The sequence below is a fragment of the Aquarana catesbeiana genome, linkage group LG09 (assembly GCF_042186555.1).
Source record: "Aquarana catesbeiana isolate 2022-GZ linkage group LG09, ASM4218655v1, whole genome shotgun sequence".
NCBI lineage: Eukaryota > Metazoa > Chordata > Amphibia > Anura > Ranidae > Aquarana > Aquarana catesbeiana.
In genome coordinates this window covers 41,132,433-41,155,534 of record NC_133332.1, presented here as the reverse complement: position 1 = coordinate 41,155,534, position 23,102 = coordinate 41,132,433, and the positions used below count along the sequence as shown (strand labels likewise).

Below are 23,102 nucleotides of genomic sequence, written 5' to 3'. Positions count from 1 at the left end.
CCCAGGCCCTTAGGTCTGGTATGGAACTTTAAGGGGAATCCCCTACGCCGAAAAACCGGCGTGGGGGTCCCCCCAAAATCCATACCAGACCCCAATCCGAGCACGCAGCCCGGCCGGTCAGGAAAGGGGGTGGGGACGCCGGGAGAAGAGGAACCGGAGGGACCCCCGAAGCCGGAGCAAGATCCCCCCCCCGGAGCTGTTTAATAAAATATTTTAAAAACCTTTGTTGTGTTTTATTATTTACACTTTTTCCCTAGGTGAATGGGTAGGGGTACCATGTACCCCATACTCATTCACATAGGGTTGGGGGGCCGGGATCTGGGGGTCCTCTTATTATAGGGGGCTCCCGGATTCCGATAAGCCCCTCACCCGCAGACCCCGACAACCAATGGCCAGGGTTGTCGGGAAGAGGCCCTTGTCCTCATCAACATGGGGACAAGGTGCTTTGTGGTGGAGGGGCACCGCAAGGCGCCCCCTCCCCCAAAGCACCCCCCATGTTGAGGGCATGCGGCCTGGTACGGTTCAGGAGGGGGGGGGGCGCTCGCTCGTCCCCACCCCCTTTCCTGACCGGCCGGGCTGCGTGCTTGGATCGGGGTCTGGTATGGATTTTGGGGGAACCCCCACGCCGGTTTTTCGGCGTAGGGGGTTCCCCTTAAAGTTCCATACCAGACCTAAGGGCCTGAGATGCCTGCGACGGGGCTCGCAAGGTTTCAATCTCGCCAAAAAAAGCGGCGAGATTGAATTCCTTTTCTAGTCCAGTCGTACCCTAGTCACGTTCAAAATGAATGGACTTGTCCGTGTGTGGGAAAGTCCGTTCATTCTGAAAGTCCTGCGGAACTCCGTCGGGAAGACCGGATTCCGGAAAGTCCGGCCGTGTGTAGGCAAGTCTGGCCGTTCAGAAAGTCCGGCGGTAGTCCGCCGGAAGTCTGGCGGCAAGTACGTCGGACCTAGCTTTCCAGAAAGTCCGACCGTGTGTACGCCCCATAAGGAACTCTTTATTTCTCACTCTCCCAAAAACGTCTCTCCTTTCAGTGAGGAATCAGCTGTTCACCTTCTCACTTTCACAATCTCTACTCCACCCAATGTGTGTCTAACAGATAGGGAGTTGATCTCCAGGAATTATACAGCCTCACTCCTTAGATATTTCTCCACTGCAGGGGACTCTTATTTGACATGTAATCAAAAACACAGCCGACATAGTGCTCTCTGCTTTGAAAATTTATTTAAAACCCAGCTAAAAGAGGACACTTACTCGATAAAAGACAAACTGTACTGTAGGAGAGGTATTAAGGTTGGATCATTTTAAATGCATTTAAATGGATATTAAATCGTAAGACTCATTTAAATGATTTTAATAAAAAAGATGAATTGAGATTTAATCAAATGATTTTAATAAATACAAATAATTAAGTGCTGTAAAATGGATGATATAATGTATTTTATTTAGCTTGTTAACCAAGTGTTCTCCACGGCAGTGAGTAAGAGAAAATTGGTTATTTTTTAGACCGAATTGTATGCAAATACAGCGTTAGCATTGTACGATCGTCTTTTGGTGATTATGCTGCGGTGAAAGTCAGTTCTGTTGCCCACAGGAAGTGGGCGTACCTTTTGTCACTCAGATCTGCTGGGGAGAAGCTTGGGAAGTTACTATAGTAACGAAAGTTATCCCCACCCATCTGCTGATGAAGACCAATCAGTGGTCGATACGCGTGCAGAGGGGAGGATCCGAGCCTGTGACGTCACGCAGCCATGGTGGTGAACTAGCGGACGCTCTTATTACATGAAATTAGCGATTGTTTGTCTTTTATCGAGTAAGTGTCCTCTTTTAGCTGGGTTTTAAATAAGTTTTCAAAGTAGAGAGCACTATGTCAGCTGTGTTTTTGATTACATGTCACATATGAGTCCCCTGGAGTAGAGAAATATCTAAGGAGTGAGGCTGTATAAATCCTGGTGATCAACTCCCTATCTGTGAGACACACATTGGGTGGAGTGGAGATCGTGAAAGTGAGAAAGTGAACAGCTGATTCCTAACTGAGACGTTTTTGGGAGAGTGAGAAATAAAGAGTTCATTAGAGTCTACTTGACTTATCCTTCATGTGAGCAGATAAAGGAGCTGGTGGTGGTGTGCACAAATAATAGGAGTCCTTTTGCATAGCACAGTGATATATATATATATATATATATATATATATATATATATATATATATATATATATATATATATATATATATATATATATATATATATAAAATTGAATTTAGAGTGTGAATTGAATTTGAATTGAATTGAAAATTGTATTTAGGGTGTACAGCAGCTGTGTGTGTTTTATATATATATATATATATATATATATATATATATATATATATATATTGCACCAGAATATTAATTAAGGTGGCACTAATTAATTGTTTCACATATTTTCAATATATATTTTATTGAGCACAAACTTCTTTCATGTTGTCATTATGGGGTATTGTTTGTAGAAATTTGAGGAAAATAATTAATTTAATCCATTTTGGAATAAGGCTGCAACATAACAAATGTGGAAAAAGTGAAGCGCTGTGAATTCTTTCCAGATGCACTGTATATCCAAAATTAAAAAAAAAAAGTTTTGCCCATAGTTTAACTTTCAAGAGGTTGTAAACCTCCATTTTCAAGTTGTACCTATAGGTACAGTAAATATCTCCTAAACGTGCACTGTTTAGGAGATATTTACTTTGTACCTCGCCGATGATGTCACTGGCGCATGCGCTTTGCAGAAACGGCCCTTCGTGCCATTTCTTCGCTAGAGAGTGCCGTGACTGGCGGCTCCCACGTGCAAGCGTCATACAACTCTGGGCAGTCACAGAGCCTGAGTGCGCGGCCCCTGCAAGGGAAGAGGGGCGACCATGGATGTGGCCTCCAGCAGGGACAGCGCAGGCTTCGTTTGCAGGTAAGTATACACATTAGGCTTTTACCCATCAGGGTTTATTTCCTCTTTAATCCCAGTCTAGTGGTAGAAAACTGTATTCTACATTACCTTGACATAGTAATTGTACTATCTAGCAGACGGTGTTGGAAACCTACCTTTTGTGTGTTCATTTTATGCTCAAACAACTATTTATCACTAAAGTGTCTATTTTCAGGTGCTGTTTCACAGAGTTAAAGATATCTATGCATGTGTGCAGTGACTTTCATTTAACCAGATGTGTCAGAGGGGCTGAGCTTATTCCTAGAGTCGTGGCACAGAACAGAGAACCCGAATTACCAAGCGGCTCCTGTGGATGTAGTGATAACTATATATATATATATATATATACATATACACTGTATATATTGTGGAGAGGCAACCCCAGGTCACGGTGTGTATTAGCACCTTCAGCCTGGTATTTGCAAAGACAGGCATGATGCTTGCACACCTGTGGGCTGGGTTTATATTCCCCTCAGGCTGGGTTCACACTGGTGCGACACGACACTCGTCCTACTTTGGATCTGACTTTGCCCTTGCGACTTGAAGTCAGAGACGCGTCCAACTTTAATGAACGGGGATCCGACTTGGATCCCAGCCAATACCAGGCACTGTGTTTGGTATGAATCTTGATGGGGAACTCCACGCCAAATTTTAAATAAAAAACCGGCATGGGTTCCCCCTTCAAGGGCATACCAGGTCCTTCGGTCTGGTATGGATTTTAAGGGGAACCCCCTATGCCAAAAAAACGACCTGGGGGACCCCCCAGAATCCATAATAGACCCTTATCCCGAGCATGCAGCCCGACCGGTCAGGACAGGGGGTGGGGACAAGCGAGCGCCCCCCCTCCTGAACCGTACCAGGCCGCATGCCCTCAACATGGGGGGTGGGTGCTTTGGGGCAGGGGGATGCCCTGCGGCCCCCCACCCCAAAGCGACTTGTCCCCATTTTGATGAGGACAAGGGCCTCTACCCGACAACCCTGGCTGTTGGTTTTCGGGGTCTGCTAGCGTTGGCCCGGTCTGATCCGTCGTTTTCTTCCATCCGGTCTTCTTCCAATGTTGACACAACGCTCTCTCCCGATTTAATACAGTGTGCACGGAGCGCAACGACTTATATAGGCATGGTCACCGGGTGATGTCATCTGGTGACCCCGCCCCTTATGACGTCACCGCCCGGGGCATGATGGGGTGGTGATGTAATAAAGGGCGGGGTCACCGGATGACATCACCCGGTGACCACGCCCCATGCCTATATAAGTCGTTGCACACACGGCATTATATCGGGAGAGAGCGTCGTGTCAACATCGGAAAAGACCGCAGGGAAGAAGACGACGGAGAAGACCGGGGCAACGCTAGCAAAAGAGCGGGCAAAAGAGCAGAAGATTGTGGAGGAGCCCGGCAGAAGACACCGGGAGAAGAACTAGAGGCCGGAGAGAGTGGAGAAATCGGAAGAGACCCCCCAAGTTGGAAGAGACCCCCGGAGCTGCCTAATAAATTACTTTAAAAACCAGTCTAGTGTGTTTTTTTATTGACACTTTTTTTCCCCCAGGTGAATGGGTAGGGGTACAATATACCTCATACTCATTCACATAGGGTGGGGGGGATCTGGGGGCCCCCTTATTAAAGGGGGCTCTCAGATTCCGATAAGCCCCCCCACCTGCAGACCCCGACAACCAACGCCCAGGGCTGTTGGGAAGAGGCCCTTGTCCTCATCAACATGGGGACAAGGTGCTTTGGGGTGGGGGGCCACAGGGCGCCCCCCTGCCCCAAAGCACCGACCCCCCATGTTGAGGGCATGCGGCTTGATACGGTTCAGGAGGGGGGGGCGCTCAATCTTCCCCACCCCCTGTCCTGACCGGTCGGGCTCGGATAAGAGTCTGGTATGGATTTTGGGAGGACCCCCACTCCGTTTTTTCAGCTTAGGGGTTCCCCTTAAAATCCATACCAGACCAAAGGACCTGGTATGCCCTTGGAGGGGGAACCCAAGCCATTTTTTTATTTAAAATTTGGCGTGGAGTTCCCCCTCAAGATCATAAGAACACAAGTCGCATGCCAAAGTCGGATCAGGCAAGACGGTGATCCGACTTTGACCCGACTTCAATGATAATCAATGGGCTGAAGTAGGATAAAAGTCGGACCAAAGTAGTGCAGGGAGCATTTTCAAAGTCGGACCGACTTGTGTCGGACCAGTTAAAACGACTCCCATAGGGAAACATTGATTTTCACACGTCATGTGACATGAGCTCCCAATGTCGCGTTTGTCGCACCAGTGTGAACCCAGCCTCAGGAAGAGAGCTCAGGGCTCACACTTGAGAACAGCTCCACCCTACAGGCAGGTGGCCTGGTATAGGAGTCGGGAGGGCTTTCAGGTGGAGACGGCTCCACAAAAGAGACAGGTGGTCTCTATGAGTCTGAGCATGGATGTCTGCAGGAGGCAGATGTGGCCCACGGCCATGCAGCACGCAGCTGAGTAAGTAAGCTCCAGGAGCGAGTTTGACTAAGGAAGAGTGAGTAAGCCAGGAGGCTGAAGATTTCTGTTATACAATGATGGTGGAACCCCCTGCGAGAGAAGATATTCTGTGAAGTTTGTTTCATTTAAATAAAATTGGGCTGCCCTGCCCTTAAAAATATAGTCTGGACTGACCAGTTTTCCGCAAAACGCATACATCAATATATATATATATATATATATATATATATATATATATATATATATATATTAAAGAAATGTATAAAAAGATACAGTAGAACTAAGTGAGCCATTTGATTTAGCAGCTTAGAGCAATCTTTCTCCTCAACTTTTTAACCACAGAGGAACCCTTAAAATACTTTTCAGGTCACAGGGAACCCCTGCTAAGATTAGTCCATTGGGGGAGGGGGTTCATTAGGAAAATGCCCCTTACACTGATGGTCAGTGCGTAGAACAACCCCATACCAGACATCTCAACCTGCAAAAACGCATTTCAGGGGCGTGGCAAACTCACTTCAGGGAGGTGGTGCTCCCCCCCAGAACAACCCCTTACCAGACATCTCAACCTGCAAAAACTCATTTCAGGGAGGTGGCGCTCCCCCCCACAGGGGAGAGCAGTGAGCAGTATATGAGGGAGATCAGTATACAGTGGGGTGGAGCAGTGTACAGGGGAGAGCAGTATACAGGGAGAGAGCAGTGAGCAATATACAAGGGAGAACTGTGAGCAGTATACAGGGGGAGCAGAGCAGTGAGCAGTATACAGGGGAGAACAGTGAGCAGTATATGGGGATGGTAGTGGGCAGTATACAGTGGGGGGGGGCAGTGAGCAGTATATAGGGATGGCAGTATACAATGGAGAGAGAGCAGTGGAGTGGTTTGGGGGAGCAGTGAGCACTGGCAGTATAGGGGGGCACAGTAGGGGGAGGAGTAGTGAGCAGCATGAAGTGTACTGACCACATTAGGGAGCTGAAAGATTGTAGATGGAGAGAATTAATGCAGGAGTCACCTACCATATTGATGGAGGTGAAGCCTTCCGGAGTCACCATGGATGTCCTGTCCTCCTGCCAGTCCTCTACCATGCAACTACCTGTGCATGCATGTGAAGATGGCAACACCCCTGCCCCGCCCACCAGTTTAGGAAGCCCGTGGAGAGACTGCCGGCTGGGAGAGAGACCATCGGGTCTGCCAGCCACAGCAGGCTACAATTTGGGGAAAAGGCTGCACTGCACTTTTCCCGGGGGAAAGCAGAGGCAGCCCTGGTTTCATGGTGTCATACAGGTGCCCGCACAGATCCCCTGCAGCGTGGGAGGGGCGCAATTGCAACCCCTGAAGGTCCTCCAGGGAGTAGGAAGGTGGCATACGGAGGAAACGATGTGTCAATTTCTCTCCTGTCGCCGCTGGATGTGTGCAGGAGAGAGAGGAGGAGGAGAATCGGGCATTCATCGGTGGCAGGAGAGAAATGGACACATCGGTTCCTCCATATACTGCCCCTCCCCTGGCAGAGTAGGACAGGGCGCATCGGCCCTGCAGCCGGGATATCACACAGCACTCCCTGGTATCTGGGAGCCGCAGCCTAAATGCGGGAGACTCCCACACCTCACGGGAGATTTGGCATGCCTGCCTTACTGTGGTGGTTAGAATGTCACCCTTACAGTCACCTAAAGCGATCATTGGTGTCATACTACTGGCTCTTCAAAGTGTTGATGGATCTGAAAATATGAAGGCACCATCAGATGGGAAGTAAAATAACACAGCTAAAGGAACACTGAGCGACCACTGAAGAAAACTTAGAGTTCCATGGAACCCTGGTTGAGAATGGCTGGTTTAGAGTAATAACATACCCTATAAAAATTATTTTTTTTCTTAGCCTCCTTTAAGGGGAGTTCCACCCATTTTAAAATCAGCAGCTACTAAAAGTCCCGCTCCTCTTCCCCTCCTCTGTGCAGAGCCAGCATTCTGTGGCTTCACAGCCGAGCGTGCACTGCAAATACATCAGCCGGGCGCGCACTGTGCATGCACGAGCTGCGCTGAGTGCTGTGAACAGCCAGGCAATCTTCTGGGACCTGTGATGTGTCCCAGAAGATTGCAGGGAGGGACGGGAGAGAGGTGATCTTCCTTCTGGTGCCGCAGCGCCAGGGGAGGAAGTGGGAGCTGGGTGCCTGTAAAAACAGGGTACCCGCCCCCCCCCAAAAAAAAAATACATGCCAAATGTGGTATGTTGGGGGGTCACCAGAACTTAAAGCGGAAGTTCAATTTTTGGGTGGAACTCCGCGTTAAACTGTTTTCTGCTATCACCAAGTTCTAAAAAGTAACTCTCTGTTTCTTTTTCCTATATATTCATCTCTGACAACAAACAGAAAATAGACTCTGGACTAAAGCCCCCATCTCCATTACATATCTAGTAAGTGATCCCTTCTTCTGTTGCAGCTGGCAATAAAATCCAAGGTTGGATGCTATGTGGTGCTGTGACTTCACTCCCTCCATCATATGACAGTGCTTGGGCCTTTGAGTATAATGCCGCGTACACACGGTCGGACTTTCTGGAAAGCTAGGTCCGACGTACTTGCCGCCAGACTTCCGGCGGACTACCGCCGGACTTTCTGAACGGCCAGACTTGCCTACACACGGCCGGACTTTCCGGAATCCGGTCTTCCCGACGGACTTCCGCCGGACTTTCAGAATGAACGGACCTTCCCACACACGGACAAGTCCGTTCATTTTGAACGTGACTCGGGTACGACGGGACTAGAAAAGGAATTCAATCTCGACGCTTTTTTTGGCGAGATTGAAACCTTGAGAGCCCCGTCGCAGGCATCTCAGGCCCTTAGGTCTGGTATGGAACTTTAAGGGGAACCCCCTACGCTGAAAAACCGGCGTGGGGGTCCCCCCCAAATCCATACCAGACCCCGATCCGAGCACGCAGCCCAGCCGGTCAGGAAAGGGGGTGGGGACGAGCGAGCGCCCCCCCCCCTCCTGAACCGTACCAGGCCGCATGCCCTCAACATGAGGGGGTGCTTTGGGGGAGGGGGCGCCTTGCGGTGCCCCCCCCACCACAAAGCACCTTGTCCCCATGTTGATGAGGACAAGGGCCTCTTCCCGACAACCCTGGCCGTTGGTTGTCGGGGTCTGCGGGCGGGGGGCTTATCGGAATCCGGGAGCCCCCTATAATAAGAGGGCCCCCAGATCCCGGCCCCCCCACCCTATGTGAATGAGTATGGGGTACATGGTACCCCTACCCATTCACCTAGGGAAAAAGTGTAAATAATAAAACACAACACAGGTTTTTAAAATATTTTATTAAACAGCTCCGGGGGGATCTTGCTCCGGCTTCGGGGGTCCCTCCGGTTCCTCTTCTCCCGGCGTCCGGTTGGTTCTTCGGCTGGCCCCTCCGCTGTCTTCAGGTAGCTCTATTGCCAGCGGAGGTCCAGACTTCTTGTCTTCTCTTCTCCAGATGTTGACATGACGCTTTCTCCGGCCTCTTCTCCCGGTGTTCCAGGTCTTCGGCCGGCCCCTCCGCTGTCTTCAGGTAGCTCTTTAGCCAGCGGAGGTCCGGGCTTCTGGGCTTCTGGGCTTCTCTTCTCTTCCCCAGATGTTGACACGACGCTCTCTCCGGCTGGACTGGTCTCTGAGGGCTCCGTTGTGACTTATATAGGCGGAGACCCCGCCCCCATATGATGTCACAGTCCCTGGGCATGCTGGGACTGTGACGTTTTAGGGGGCGGGGTCTCCGCCTATATAAGTCACAACGGAGCCCTCAGAGACCAGTCCAGCCGGAGAGAGCGTTGTGTCAACATCTGGGGAAGAGAAGAGAAGCCCAGAAGCCCAGAAGCCCGGACCTCCGCTGGCTAAAGAGCTACCTGAAGACAGCGGAGGGGCCGGCCGAAGACCTGGAACACTGGGAGAAGAGGCCGGAGAGAGCGTCATGTCAACATCTGGAGAAGAGAAGACAAGAAGTCTGGACCTCCGCTGGCAATAGAGCTACCTGAAGACAGCGGAGGGGCCAGCCGAAGAACCAACCGGACGCCGGGAGAAGAGGAACCGGAGGGACCCCCGAAGCCGGAGCAAGATCCCCCCCGGAGCTGTTTAATAAAATATTTTAAAAACCTGTGTTGTGTTTTATTATTTACACTTTTTCCCTAGGTGAATGGGTAGGGGTACCATGTACCCCATACTCATTCACATAGGGTGGGGGGGCCGGGATCTGGGGGCCCTCTTATTATAGGGGGCTCCCGGATTCCGATAAGCCCCCCGCCCGCAGACCCCGACAACCAACGGCCAGGGTTGTCGGGAAGAGGCCCTTGTCCTCATCAACATGGGGACAAGGTGCTTTGTGGTGGGGGGGCACCGCAAGGCGCCCCCTCCCCCAAAGCACCCCCTCATGTTGAGGGCATGCGGCCTGGTACGGTTCAGGAGGGGGGGGGGCGCTCGCTCGTCCCCACCCCCTTTCCTGACCGGCCGGGCTGCGTGCTCGGATCGGGGTCTGGTATGGATTTGGGGGGGACCCCCACGCCGGTTTTTCGGCGTAGGGGGTTCCCCTTAAAGTTCCATACCAGACCTAAGGGCCTGGGATGCCCCCCGCGCTCGCTGCAATGGAAAAATTTGTTTTTCCTATTGCAGCGAGCGCGAGATGCAGTAACCTGCTCCTCCGTCGTATCTGGTCCGTCGGACCAGCATACAGACGAACGGGCTTTCCGTCAGGAACTGAGTCCGGCGGAGTTACGACGTAAGATTTGAAGTAAGTTTCAAATCTAAAGTACGTCGGATTTCCGGCCGAAACGGTCCGTTGGAAGTCCGATGGAGACCACACACGGTCGGATTACCAGCCAGCTTTAGTCCGTCGGCGTCCGTTGGACTTTTGTAGACGAAAAGTCCGACCGTGTGTACGCGGCATAAGACCTGAGCATTGTCAGAGGCGAGAAGGTAACATGTTCCCCTATTGTAGGAAGCACCAATCATTGTTGGCAGCTGCGAAGGCTGAAGAAGTGATATATGGAGAATCTCTTGCAAGGTTAAATATTTAGGGAGCCTTTTTACAAAGATACTGTCCGTCTGCTCTAACAGACAAGATAACAGCTTACAGCAGATAAAAGTTTTAATCAGCTTCTGTATTGGTCTGTTGGTTCTCTTTTAGATTTGTTTTAGGAAGATCCTTAATTAACTTAAAATGTTCTATTCGTTCATTCTCTTTGGTGAGATTGCATATATAGTCAGGGCCGTCTTGATTGGACCCTGGGCAAAAATGTTCTTGGGGCCCCCCCTCCATGCAGTTTTGCTCTCCACCTGCTCTTAGACATACAATAAATAGCAGCTAGACTCAAAATCCATTTACTGAATGTGAAGATATGACATATATGAACCATATCTTTTTATGTATCCAGAGTTCCTCTTCAACATAAAGTTATATTGTCTGATGATTCTTATTATACTTGTTTTTCTGTAAAATGTTTCTGAATTCTTTTGGTATTGCAACACATGTGGCTGACCAGTTGACATTAAAATGTTCTGCCAATGACATGACACAATTCTCAGAAACGATGTGATTTGGAAAGATGTTGACATAGAAAGTCCCTGTCTAAAAGCCAAATTAACTTCTTCCAAATAATTATTCTTCCCTTCTGTCAAAACAACTTGTCACATTAAAATATTTTGGGTCAAAGTAACCCAGAAAGTTAGCCAAACCTGTGCTGAAATACTTAGTAAAATGCGTACTTGTGGTGTGTAACTTTGGGCTTGTGCCCGCCATAAGATTACTGTATAACCATTCTCTATAAAAGCTGTACTGCCTTGTAAACTGGATCACTCTCCTGACTTTAAGGAGAGGGGTCCGCTGTTATGTACAGTGTATATTCTGAAGTAAACATGCATGAGACGAATGCAGCTCTATTGGCGTTGATGTCCTTTATTTCAAGGCTCTACTTAAAGTGGGGTTCCACCCAAAAAACCAAAAATACCTGAAAAATTCTAAAAAAACAAAACAAAAAAACATTTGGATATTTTTTTTTTTTACTTACCTCTAAATGCCTGTTGCTAGTTGGTCCCTCGTAGTCTGCCTCTTCCTTTGCTTGGGCTGGTGACATCACTTCCCCCTCGGCACAGGAAGGGCTCCGCTCTGCTCCCTCCCTCCTGTCAATCATCTGGGACCCATTACAGGTCCCAGGTGATTGAGCAGCCAATCACGGTGCGCGGCGCCGCTCGCGCATGCGCAGTGGGTGCCAGGCTGTGAAGCCACAGCCCAGCACCCACAGTTGAAATGCCGGCGCCGATGAGCGGAGGGGGAGACGAGTGGGGCTTCGATCCCCCGCATCGCTGGACCCAGGGACAGGTAAGTGTCCAATTAAAAGTCAGCAGCTGCAGTATTTGTAGCTGCTGACTTTTAATTTTTTTTTTTTTTTAATGGACCCCCTGGGTGGAACTCCTCTTTAACATGAATCAGATCAGGCAGTGATTGCAATTGGTTGCCAGAGGTTACAGTCTATCATTACTGCTCACTGACTGGTTGCTATAGGTTACAGCATACATTACGGCTCACTGATTAGTTGATAGAGGTTACAGCACATGATTTCTGCTTGTTGATTGGTTGTTAGAGATTACTGTACATCAATACTGCTCACTGATTGGTTGCTAGAGGTTACTGCACATCACTACTGCTTACTGATTGGTTTCTAGAGGTTACAGCACATCATTTCCTCACACCATGGACTGGGGAGGTGAGGGGACCCATTAATAGACAGAAAACTCCCAGGGATCCTAGGACCCCTGGGATCAGTGGCAGTGTTGTTGGGAGGGGAGGGTGTGATCAATGGCAATGCAAATTTTTTTTTACCGACTACCCATATAAAGAGGAGTTCTAACACTGTCCACCAATGTAATAGGGGTTTACACTGACCACTAATATAATAGGGGTTTACTCTGACCACTAATGTAATAGAAGCATTCACAGTAACCACCAATGTAAGGAGGGATTTACACTGACCACCAATGTAAGGGGGACATTCACATTGGCCACTATTGTGAATGAAAGGATTCTACACCAAGCACCAATGTAATGAGAAAATTTACACTGACCACCAATGTAATTGAGACATTTAGCTTGCGTTAACATTTGTGTGTGTTTGGAACACATGCAAAATCGCATTCCTGACACCACAGAAACATGCTGCCCTCTAGCAGATACACAGCAGTGCCATTAATTGTTAATGACACCCTCACGCATTGGATATGACCTCAGGGGGCATGATATACATATAAATACCGCCTCTATTTACAGTGGGGACAGAAAGTATTCAGACCCCCTTAAATTTTTCACTCTTTGTTATATTGCAGCCATTTGCTAAAATCATTTAAGCTCTGTTTTTTTTCTTCACTAATGTACAGACAGCTCCCCATATTGACAGAAAAACGCAGAATTGATGACATTTTTGCAGATTTATTAAAAAAGAAAAACTGAAATATCACATGGTCCTAAGTATTCTGACCCTTTTCTCAGTATTTAGTAGAAGCACCCTTTTGATCTAATACAGCCATGAGTCTTTTTGGGAAAGATGCAACAAGTTTTTCACACCTGGATTTGGGGATCCTCTGCCATTCCTCCTTGCAGATCCTCTCCAGGTCTGTCAGGTTGGATGGTAAACGTTGGTGGACAGCCATTTTTAGGTCTCTCCAGAGATGCTCAATTGGGTTTAAGTCAGGGCTCTGGCTGGGCCATTCAAGAACAGTCACAGAGTTGTTGTGAAGCCACTCCTTCGTTATTTTCACTGTGTGCTTAGGGTCATTGTCTTGTTGGAAGGTAAACCTTCGGCCTAGTCTGAGGTCCTGAGCACTCTGGGGAGGGTTTTCCTCCAGGATATCCCTGTACTTGGCCGCATTCATCTTTCCCTCAATTGCAACCAGTCGTCCTGTCCCTGCAGCTGAAAACACCCCCACAGCATGATGCTGCCACCACCATGCTTCACTGTTGGGACTGTATTGGACAGGTGATGAGCAGTGCATGGTTTTCTCCACACATACCGCTTAGAATTAAGGCCAAAAAGTTCTATCTTGGTCTCATCAGACCAAAGAATCTTATTTCTCACCATATTGGAGTCCTTCAGGTGTTTTTTATCAAACTCCATATGGGCTTTCATGTGTCTTGCACTGAGGAGAGGCTTCTGTCGGGACACTCTGCCATACAGCACCGACTGGTGGAGGTCTGCAGTGATGGTTGACTTTCTACAACTTTCTCCCATCTCCCGATTGAATCTCTGGAGCTCAGCCACAGTGATCTTTGGGTTCTTCTTTACCTCTCTCACCAAGGCTCTTCTCCCCCGATAGCTCAGTTTGGCCAGACAGCCAGCTCTAGGAAGGGTTCTGGTCATCCCAAACGTCTTCCATTTAAGGATTATGGAGGCCACTGTGCTCTTAGGAACCTTAAGTGCAGCAGAAATTTTTTGTAACCTTGGCCAGATCTGTGCCTTGCCACAATTCTGTCTCTGAGCTCTTCAGGCAGTTACTTTGACCTCATGATTCTCATTTGCTCTGACATGCACTGTGAGCTGTAAGGTCTTATATAGAGAGGTGTGTGGCTTTCCTAATCAAGTCCAATCAGTATAATCAAACACAGCTGGACTCAAATGAAGGTGTAGAACCATCTCAAGGATGATCAGAAGAAATGGACAGCACCTGAGTTAAATATATGAGTGTCACAGCAAAGGGTCTGAATACTTAGGACCATGTGATATTTCAGATTTTCTTTTTAATAAATCTGCAAAAATGTCAACAATTCTGTGTTTTTCTGTCAATATGGGGTGCTGTGTGTACATTAATGAGGAAATAAATGAACTTACCCGTATATACTTGAGTATAAGCCGACCCGAATATAAGCCGAGGCACCTAATTTTACCACAAAAAAACTGGGAAAACTTATTGACTCGAGTATAAGCCTAGGGTGAGAAATGCGCAGCTACTGTAAGTGGAAAAGAGGGTCAACAATGCCCATTTGCAGCCTCACTGTGCCCATTTGCATGCCTAATTGTGCCCATTTGCAGCCATAGGTCCCCCGAACTTCAAACTCAGTAGTTAAGTGTTCCTAGATGCCCCCTAGCTGCAGCCTAAATTTGGGGTCTCTGGACCCAAAGGGTCCTGAAATGGCATTGCTGCAGATGGACACAGTTGACCAACTTTGGGGCCCCGTATCTCGGGGCAACTTGGTGCTAGGAACCCCAAATTTGGTGTGCAAACCTACTGGGGTTCCTAGATCCAAGTGGCCCCAAGATACTGGGCCCCAAAGTCGGTTCGGAAAATGTCAAGCACTTTTCTGCAGCAGAGAATGACATTTTCTGAACCAACATTGGGGCCCCGTATCTCGGGGCCACTTGGTGCTAGGAACCACAGCTTTGGATATGTTGTAGTGCTAGTTCCCCTGGGTTTGCACGCCATATTTGGGGTTCCTAGCACCAAGTGGCCCCGAGATACGGGGCCCCAAAGTCAGATCAGAAAATGTAATTCTCTGTTGCAGAAAAGTGCTTGACTCGAGTATAAGCTGAGGGGGGAACTTTCAGCACAACAAAATGTGCTGAAAAACTTGGCTTATACTCGAGTATATACGGTAAATGATTTTAGCAAATGGCTGGAATATAACAAAGAGTGAACAATTTAAGGGGGTCTGAATACTTTCCGTTCCCACTGTACATATGAATGCTGCCAGTCCGCCGCTATTTATATATGAATGCTACCACTATCTACATATCAAGGCCGGTATTTACATGTAAACACAGGGTCTGCAGATGAGTCATCTGTACACAACAATAGGACAGAGCTGGGAAGCATTAGTAACAGAACTTCACACTGAGATATCAGGACTCAGCATGGGACTAAAACCTGGGATAGTTGGCAAGTACGAGGCAGCTGCTCTGGGCCCCACAACAATGACAGGGCCCAGGGCAGCTGCCCCTTTTGCCCTGCCTTAAAGACGTCCCTGTATACAGTATTACTCACCCAGATAGACTATTAGTGGCTCTTTAAAGCTGCTGTGCTCCACCCAGCAGTAGACACTTTTCTGTTCTATGACTTTAACAGTTGTTGAAACTGTTATCTGGTAAGTTCCATCTCCATTGGGTAGAGTCTCAGTTGACAACACGTTCTCCATGGGTTTGTTTTCCTTCCATAAGCTTACATTGATTGAACGTGGATAGAATCCAGTCACCATACAGATAACCTCTGTTTCAGATTGATCAGTTCGGCTGGTGATGTAGGCCTGTGGCTGGCCTGAGAAATAGGGGGTTGGAAATAAGAAGAATGATGAGATCTTATGTATGATGTATGTGGGATCAGATATGTTTGTAGCATTAGCAAGGAAGGATACATAATGTATACAGAAGCATGTAAACTGGATCAAACAAATGCCCAGATTTGAGGATCATTGCTTTTACATACATTTTCATTTTTAGCTTAAGTATTTATTTTAATAATTTTGGTTTCATGCATTTAAATACGTCTCCGTTTAGTAGCTTGAAGAATAACTAAACCTAAAAACAAAAATGCAATATTGCAGCTTACCTGTGGCTCTTACCATATGGAAATTTTATTAAAGAGCTGTAAGGTGTCCACTGATTGTATCTGCAGACTTTAGCCTGCATATTTGACCGGTCTTTGAGATTTAAAACCATGGCATGCAACAGAACATGAGGCCATTACATGAAAAATTTATTTTTTCATTCCTCTGTAAACTATTAATCCTATTAGCCCTCAAGTAATGGAGATAAACAACTATAGACTTGTTTAAACCTTAACTTCAGGAATAATATATATTGCATACTTATGTTGGTCAAGCTTTGGAAATCTCATACCCAATGGGTAGCTTGGGAAAGGAAAATCACTGTGGGGGGTAGGGCACTCACCTACCCTCTGCACACTGACCATAGGGGGTCACTTACCACTTACTTGGCACTGCCACCATTTATAGAACATTTTATATATTTTTTTAAAATAATTACAAGTTTTTTTTTTCTTTGTGAACATGCCGGAGATCATAACAGCACAACCCCTCCTCTCCAGGTCGAAAATTAAGCAAAAAAAGGCCTGGGAAAAAAGAAAATGAATGCAGCCACCTTGCCCAAGGATTAGTAAGCTGCAATATATCACATTTTGGTTTTGAGGTTTAGACATGCTTTAGATTGTAGTAAACCCTAACAATAAACTTCTCATTTGCAACCTGGTCTGACATGAACCCCCACCAACTCAAAAAAAGTAAACAACAGTGCTCTTGCTCCCTTAGGATTGCTGTTGATTGGAGCTGCTTTGTGAGATCAGTGGCCTGACTCTCCTACTTGCTTTGTGTGAGAGCAGTGGTCCAACTCACCTACCTGCTTTGTGTGAGAGCAGTGGCCTGACTCTCCTATTTGCTTTGTATGAGAGCAGTGGTCCAACTCTCCTATTTGTTTTGTGAGAGAGCAGTGGTCCAACTCTCCTACCTGCTTTGTGTGAGAGCAGTGGTCCAACTCTCCTTCTTGCATTGTGTGAGAACAGTGGCTTGACTCTCCTACTTGCTTTGTGTGAGCACAGTGGTCTGACTCTCCAACTTGCTTTGTGTGAGAGCAGTGGCCTAACTCTCCTACTTGCTTTGTGTGAAAGCACTGATTCAACTCTTGTACTTGTTTTGTGTGAGAGCAGTGGTCCAACTCTCCTACCTGCTTTGTGTGAGAGCAGTGGTCCAACTCTCCTACTTGCTTTGTGTGAGAGCAGTGGTCCAACTCTCCTACCTGCTTTGTGTGAGAGCAGTGGTCCAACTCTCCTACTTGCTTTGTGTGAGAGCAGTGGTCCAACTCTCCTACTTGCTTTGTGTGTGTGAGTGCAGTGGTCCGACTCTCCTACATACTTTGTGTGAGTGCAGTGGTCTGACTCTCCTACCTGCGTTGTGTGAGAGCAGTGGTCTGACTCTCCTACTTGCTTTGTTTGAGAGCAGTGATCAGACTCTCCTACCTATGAATTCATTTTTTAAATCACACTACACCAAAATGCTTGCTACTGCTGTACCATGTATTTTGGGGGCACAAACATGGACATATTTGCTAGTTGCATGCGGCTGCCATTAACAATAAGTCTGCAAAAGGCAGCGTGTTTTTGTTTGATTTTGCATTACATTCCTGCACAGCACCTAGTGTGAACAAGCCCTAAGGCAGTACCATGTATTTTGCTACTGTGTTATTTTATAAAATGGTGCAAGCGCCTTTTTTTCCACTTTTCATGTGCATAAGGCAGCCTATTTAAATGAATAGGCTGCCCCAAAATGTGATGTGTGGGAATGTGCAGGAATGCACACTAGGGTTGAGCCGAACACCCTCCGGTTCGGTTTGCACCAGAACATACAGAACAGAAAACAAATTCAGAAGAACACACGAACACCGTTAAAGTGTATGGGACACGAACATGAAAATCAAAAGTGCTCATTTTAAAGGCTTATATGCAAGTTATTGTCATAAAAAGTGTTTGGGGACCCGGGTCCTGCCCCAGGGGACATGTATCAATGCAAACATTTTTTTTTTAAACAGCCATTTTTTCAGGAGTAGTGATTTTTTTTTAATGCTTAAAGTGAAACAATAAAAATGAAATATTCCTTTAAATATTGTGCCTGCGGGGGTGTCTATAGTATGCCTGTAAAGTGGCACATTTTTCCCGTTTTTAAAACAGTACCACAGCAAAATAACATTTCTAAAAGAAAAATTGTCTTGTCATTTAAAACTGATCGCGGCTGTAATGAATTGTCGGGTCTTGGCAATATAGAAAAAAAGGGCAAGGGTCCCCCCCAGTCCGTTGTTTGTAGAATTCACCTCCATAACATCTCTAAAATTCGCCCTTTTTAACAAATGAAACCACCAAGCTCCTCATTCACTCCCTCGTTATCTCTCGCCTTGACTATTGCAACTCCCTTCTCATTGGCCTGCCTACTATAGGCTATACCCTCTTCAGTCTATCACGAATGCTGCTGCCAGACTTATACACCTTACCAACCGCTTAGTGAGTGCCAATCCTCTCCTCCAATCCCTACACTGGCCCCCAATCACCCAGTGAATTAAATTCAAAATACTAACCACAACATACAAAGCCATTCACAACTCTGCCCCAAGCTACATCACCATTCTTGTCTCCAAATATCACTCAAATCGTCCTCTCCGCTCTTCTCAAGACCTCCTACTCTCAAGCTCTCTCATCTCCTCCTCTCATGCTCTTCTCCAGGATTTCTCCAGAGCCTCTCCCATTCTCTGGAACTTGCACCTGTCCGGCTATCCCCTACTCTTGCTACCTTCAGGCGATCCCTGAAAACTCATCTCTTCAGTAAAGCCTATCATATCTCTAACTAATCTCCTACCACTTCCACCAGCTCATTCCCCACAGTTACAACCTTTTGTAACACCTGCCCCACCCTATTAGATTGTAAGCTCTTCTGAGCAGTGCCCTCTTAATCCTCTTGTATTATAACTGTATTGCCTTCCTTTTATATTGTAAAGCGCTGTGTAAACTGTTGGTGCTATATAAATCCTGTATAATAATAATAATAATAATAATAATTACCATGCCCTTTGGGTCTGGTATGAATATTAAGGGCAAACCCGAACCAAAATTAAAAAAAAAATGCATGGGGGACCCCCTAAAATCCATACCAGGCCCTTCAGGTCTGATATAGAAAATTAAGGGGAACCCTGCGCCAAATTTTAAAAAATGGCATAGGGGTCCCCCCCAAAATCCATACCAGACCCTTATCCGAACACACAACCTGGCAGGCCGCAAGAAAAGAGGGGGGGCAAGAGAGCGCCAGGATTAGGGATGAGCTTCGTGTTCGAGTCGTACCCATGTTCGACTCGAACATCGTCTGTTCGCCCGTTCTCCGAATTGCGAACGATATGGGCCATTCGCGCCAAATTCGTGTGGCGCGTCACGGCCCATAATTCACTGCGGCATCGCAGTGCATTGCTGGCTGATGATTGGCCAAGCATGCACTATGACCCGCATGCTTGGCCAATCACAGCGCCGTCTGAACAGAGAGCCGTAATTGACCAAAGCCAAGGAGGCTTTGGCCAATTATGGCTCAGGGGATTTAGTACGCGCCCCACACTATATAAGGCCGCCTGCACGGCGGCCCTGTGTAGTGTGTGTTCCGGCGTTCATTGAGAGAGAGAGAGAGAGAGAGACAGGCAGTGACATTTGATTTGAGTCAGATAGATTAGGCAGAACAGTCAGTCAGTTAGCTGCACTTACAGTGTATTGTGTATATATATGCATCCCAGGTGTTGCATATATACATATACACTGTATTCAGTTTAGCTAGATCCATCCTGTTATCTTCCTACTGACAGGCAGGCTTGTCTTGTTACAGTATATACAGCTACCTGAAGAAAATTACTGGTGTTCTTTTGATCCTATTAGTACCACAGTCAGGCAGCTAGACTATTTACAGTTAGTGCAGTGCGTCCTGCTCACAGTGTTCAGCTAGATCCGTTCCTGTTATCTTCCTACTGACAGGCAGGCTTGTCTTGTTAAAGTATATACAGCTACCTGAAGAAAATTACTGGTGTTCTTTTGATCCTATTAGTACCACAGTCAGGCAGCTAGACTATTTACACTTAGTGCAGTGCGTACTGCTCACAGTGTTCAGCTAAACCTACAAGTTAGTGTGGTGCGTCCTGCTCACAGTGTTCAGCTATACCTACAAGTTAGTGGGGTGCGTCCTGCTCACAGTGTTCAGCTAAACCTACAAGTTAGTGGGGTGCGTCCTGCTCACAGTGTTCAGCTAAACCTACAAGTTAGTGGGGTGCGTCCTGCTCACAGTGTTCAGCTAAACCTACAAGTTAGTGGGGTGCGTCCTGCTCACAGTGTTCAGCTAAACCTACAAGTTAGTGGGGTGCGTCCTGCTCACAGTGTTCAGCTAGATCCGTTCCTGTTATCTTCTTACTGACAGGCAGGCTTGTCTTGTTACATTATATACAGCTACCTGAAGAAAATTACTGGTGTTCTTTTGATCCTATTAGTACCACAGTCAGGCAGCTAGACTATTTACAGTTAGTGCAGTGCGTCCTGCTCACAGTGTTCAGCTAAACCTACAAGTTAGTGGGGTGCGTCCTGCTCACAGTGTTCAGCTAAACCTACAAGTTAGTGGGGTGCGTCCTGCTCACAGTGTGTTTAGCTAAACCTACAAGTTAGTGGGGTGCGTCCTGCTCACAGTGTTCAGCTAAACCTACAAGTTAGTGGGGTGCGTCCTGCTCACAGTGTTCAGCTAGATCCGTTCCTGTTATCTTCTTACTGACAGGCAGGCTTGTCTTGTTACAGTATATACAGCTACCTGAAGAAAATTACTGGTGTTCTTTTGATCCTATTAGTACCACAGTCAGGCAGCTAGACTATTTACAGTTAGTGCAGTGCGTCCTGCTCACAGTGTTCAGCTAAACCTACAAGTTAGTGGGGTGCATCCTGCTCACAGTGTTCAGCTAAACCTACAAGTTAGTGGGGTGCGTCCTGCTCACAGTGTTCAGCTAAACCTACAAGTTAGTGGGGTGCGTCCTGCTTACAGTGTTCAGCTAGATCCGTTCCTGTTATCTTCTTACTGACAGGCAGGCTTGTCTTGTTACAGTATATACAGCTACCTGAAGAAAATTACTGGTGTTCTTTTGATCCTATTAGTACCACAGTCAGGCAGCTAGACTATTTACAGTTAGCGCAGTGCGTCCTGCTCACAGTGTTCAGCTAAACCTACAAGTTAGTGGGGTGCGTCCTGCTCACAGTGTTCAGCTAAACCTACAAGTTAGTGGGGTGCATCCTGCTCACAGTGTTCAGCTAAACCTACAAGTTAGTGGGGTGCGTCCACCTCACAGTGTTCAGCTAAAGCTACCTGTAGAAGGTTGGTGGTGTTCTCATACTACAGGCAGGCAGTTGATTTTGCTAGCTGCAGTATCAGTACATATATATATATATATATATCCCAGCTTAGTGCAGCTACAGGCCATTAGTATGTCTGGAAGGCCAAGAAGGAGAGGCAGACAGTCACAAGCCAATAAGAGAGGGCAAGCAGGCTCTGTGTCTAGTGCTGGTTGTGGAGACGGTGCATCCTCATCAGCACGTGGCCGTGGGACACGCTTGGCCTTTTTTTCGGCAGCTGGCCGTGTTGAGCCGCAACATGCGGAAGACTTGGTCGAGTGGATGACCAAGCCGTCCTCATCCTCCTCATCCTCTCTCACCCATGCCCAGGGTACTTTGTCTGGCAAAGCAGCGGCCTCTTCCCTCGGCTCAATGTCATCAGTGACTCCTTCCCTAGCCCCACCATGTCCTCCTGAGGAGTCCCTCGAACTGTTTGACCACAGTGTTGGGTACATGCTCCAGGAGGATGCCCAGCGTTTGGAAGGCTCTGATGATGATACTGAGCTTGATGAAGGCAGTAACATGAGCACGGACAGAAGGGGTGCCCAAGAAGGACAGCAATCTGGCAGTCATGCTCCCCCTGCTGCAGCATGCTGCCAGGTTTGCTCCAGTGATGAGGAGGGAGGGGATGATGAGGTCACTGACTCAACGTGGGTGCCTGATAGGAGAGAGGAGGAGGAGGAGGAGGAGGTGGCACATCACCAACAAGGCAGGATGCCCTCCAGGGGCCAGCCTAAGGGAAGCACATTGACTGCATCACACCCCAAAGCTCCACATGTGCAGGGCGCTGCAGTCTCTGCGCATTATTCAAAAAGTTCTTTGGTGTGGGCCTTTTTTGAGACGAGTGCATCAGATCGCACCGCTGCTATTTGCAACATATGTCTCAAGCGTATCTCGCGTGGCCAAAACATCTCCCGCTTGGGTACCACATGCTTGACCAGACATATGTTGACCTTCCATGCAGTTCGTTGGCAAGCGTATCTAAAAGACCCACACCAAAGAACAAAGAGGACCTCTCCTTGCTCCTCATCAGCTGAGATCTCCAACCCCACTATACCTTCAGTCCTCTCGGAGACCTGCACTGAGAGGAATGAAGGTGTAGAATTAGGTGTGTCACAGCCAAGTACTTGTGGGCAATCTGCTTTTGGTACACCGACGTCAGATTGTACCAGGCAAATTTCCCTGCCCCAGCTGCTGCACCGCCGAAAGAAGTTTGCTCCCAGCCATCCACATGCCCAGCGGTTGAATGCTAGCTTGGCAAAATTGCTAGCACTTCAACTGCTGCCTTTTCAGTTGGTAGACTCTGCCCCCTTCCGTGAGTTTGTGGAATGTGCGGTTCCTCAGTGGCAGGTACCCAAATGCCACTTTTTCTCACGGAAGGCGATTCCGGCTCTCTACCGGCATGTGGAAGGCAATGTCCATGCCTCGCTGGACAGGGTGGTCAGCGGTAAGGTGCATATTACCGCTGACTCATGGTCCAGCAGGCATGGACAGGGACGTTACCTAAGTTTCACGGTGCATTGGGTGCTTTGCCTAGCATTCAGCCAGCACCTGGAGCTCTTCTGCTCTGAAACTTCTACTTACACCTGGGTCAGTGTCAGCCTGAGCGGTGGAAATATTTTCTTTGCTTGTCTGCATCTAAGGATACATGCTTTTCCCTTCACCTGCCCGGAGGCTTTCCCAGGTATTTCACAATTTATTTTGATTACCATTATTTTTTCAAGAGCTCATTTAATTGGGAGAAGAGTCTTTCCTTTTTACTCTATGGATCTCAATACCACCTCGACACCCATGGCAG

General features: G+C 47.6%; 1 protein-coding gene across 2 annotated transcripts in view; it reads right to left on the bottom strand.

Moving 5' to 3' along the window:
- The window catches only part of LOC141107540 (antigen-presenting glycoprotein CD1d-like), a 136,476-nt gene that overhangs the window by 10,178 nt on the left and 103,196 nt on the right, over positions 1-23,102 (bottom strand). For both annotated transcript variants that reach the window (XM_073598344.1, XM_073598345.1), the window contains exon 4: positions 15,395-15,664. In XM_073598344.1, the coding sequence (XP_073454445.1) occupies positions 15,395-15,664 (270 nt within the window). The remainder of the gene's footprint in view (positions 1-15,394; positions 15,665-23,102) is intronic.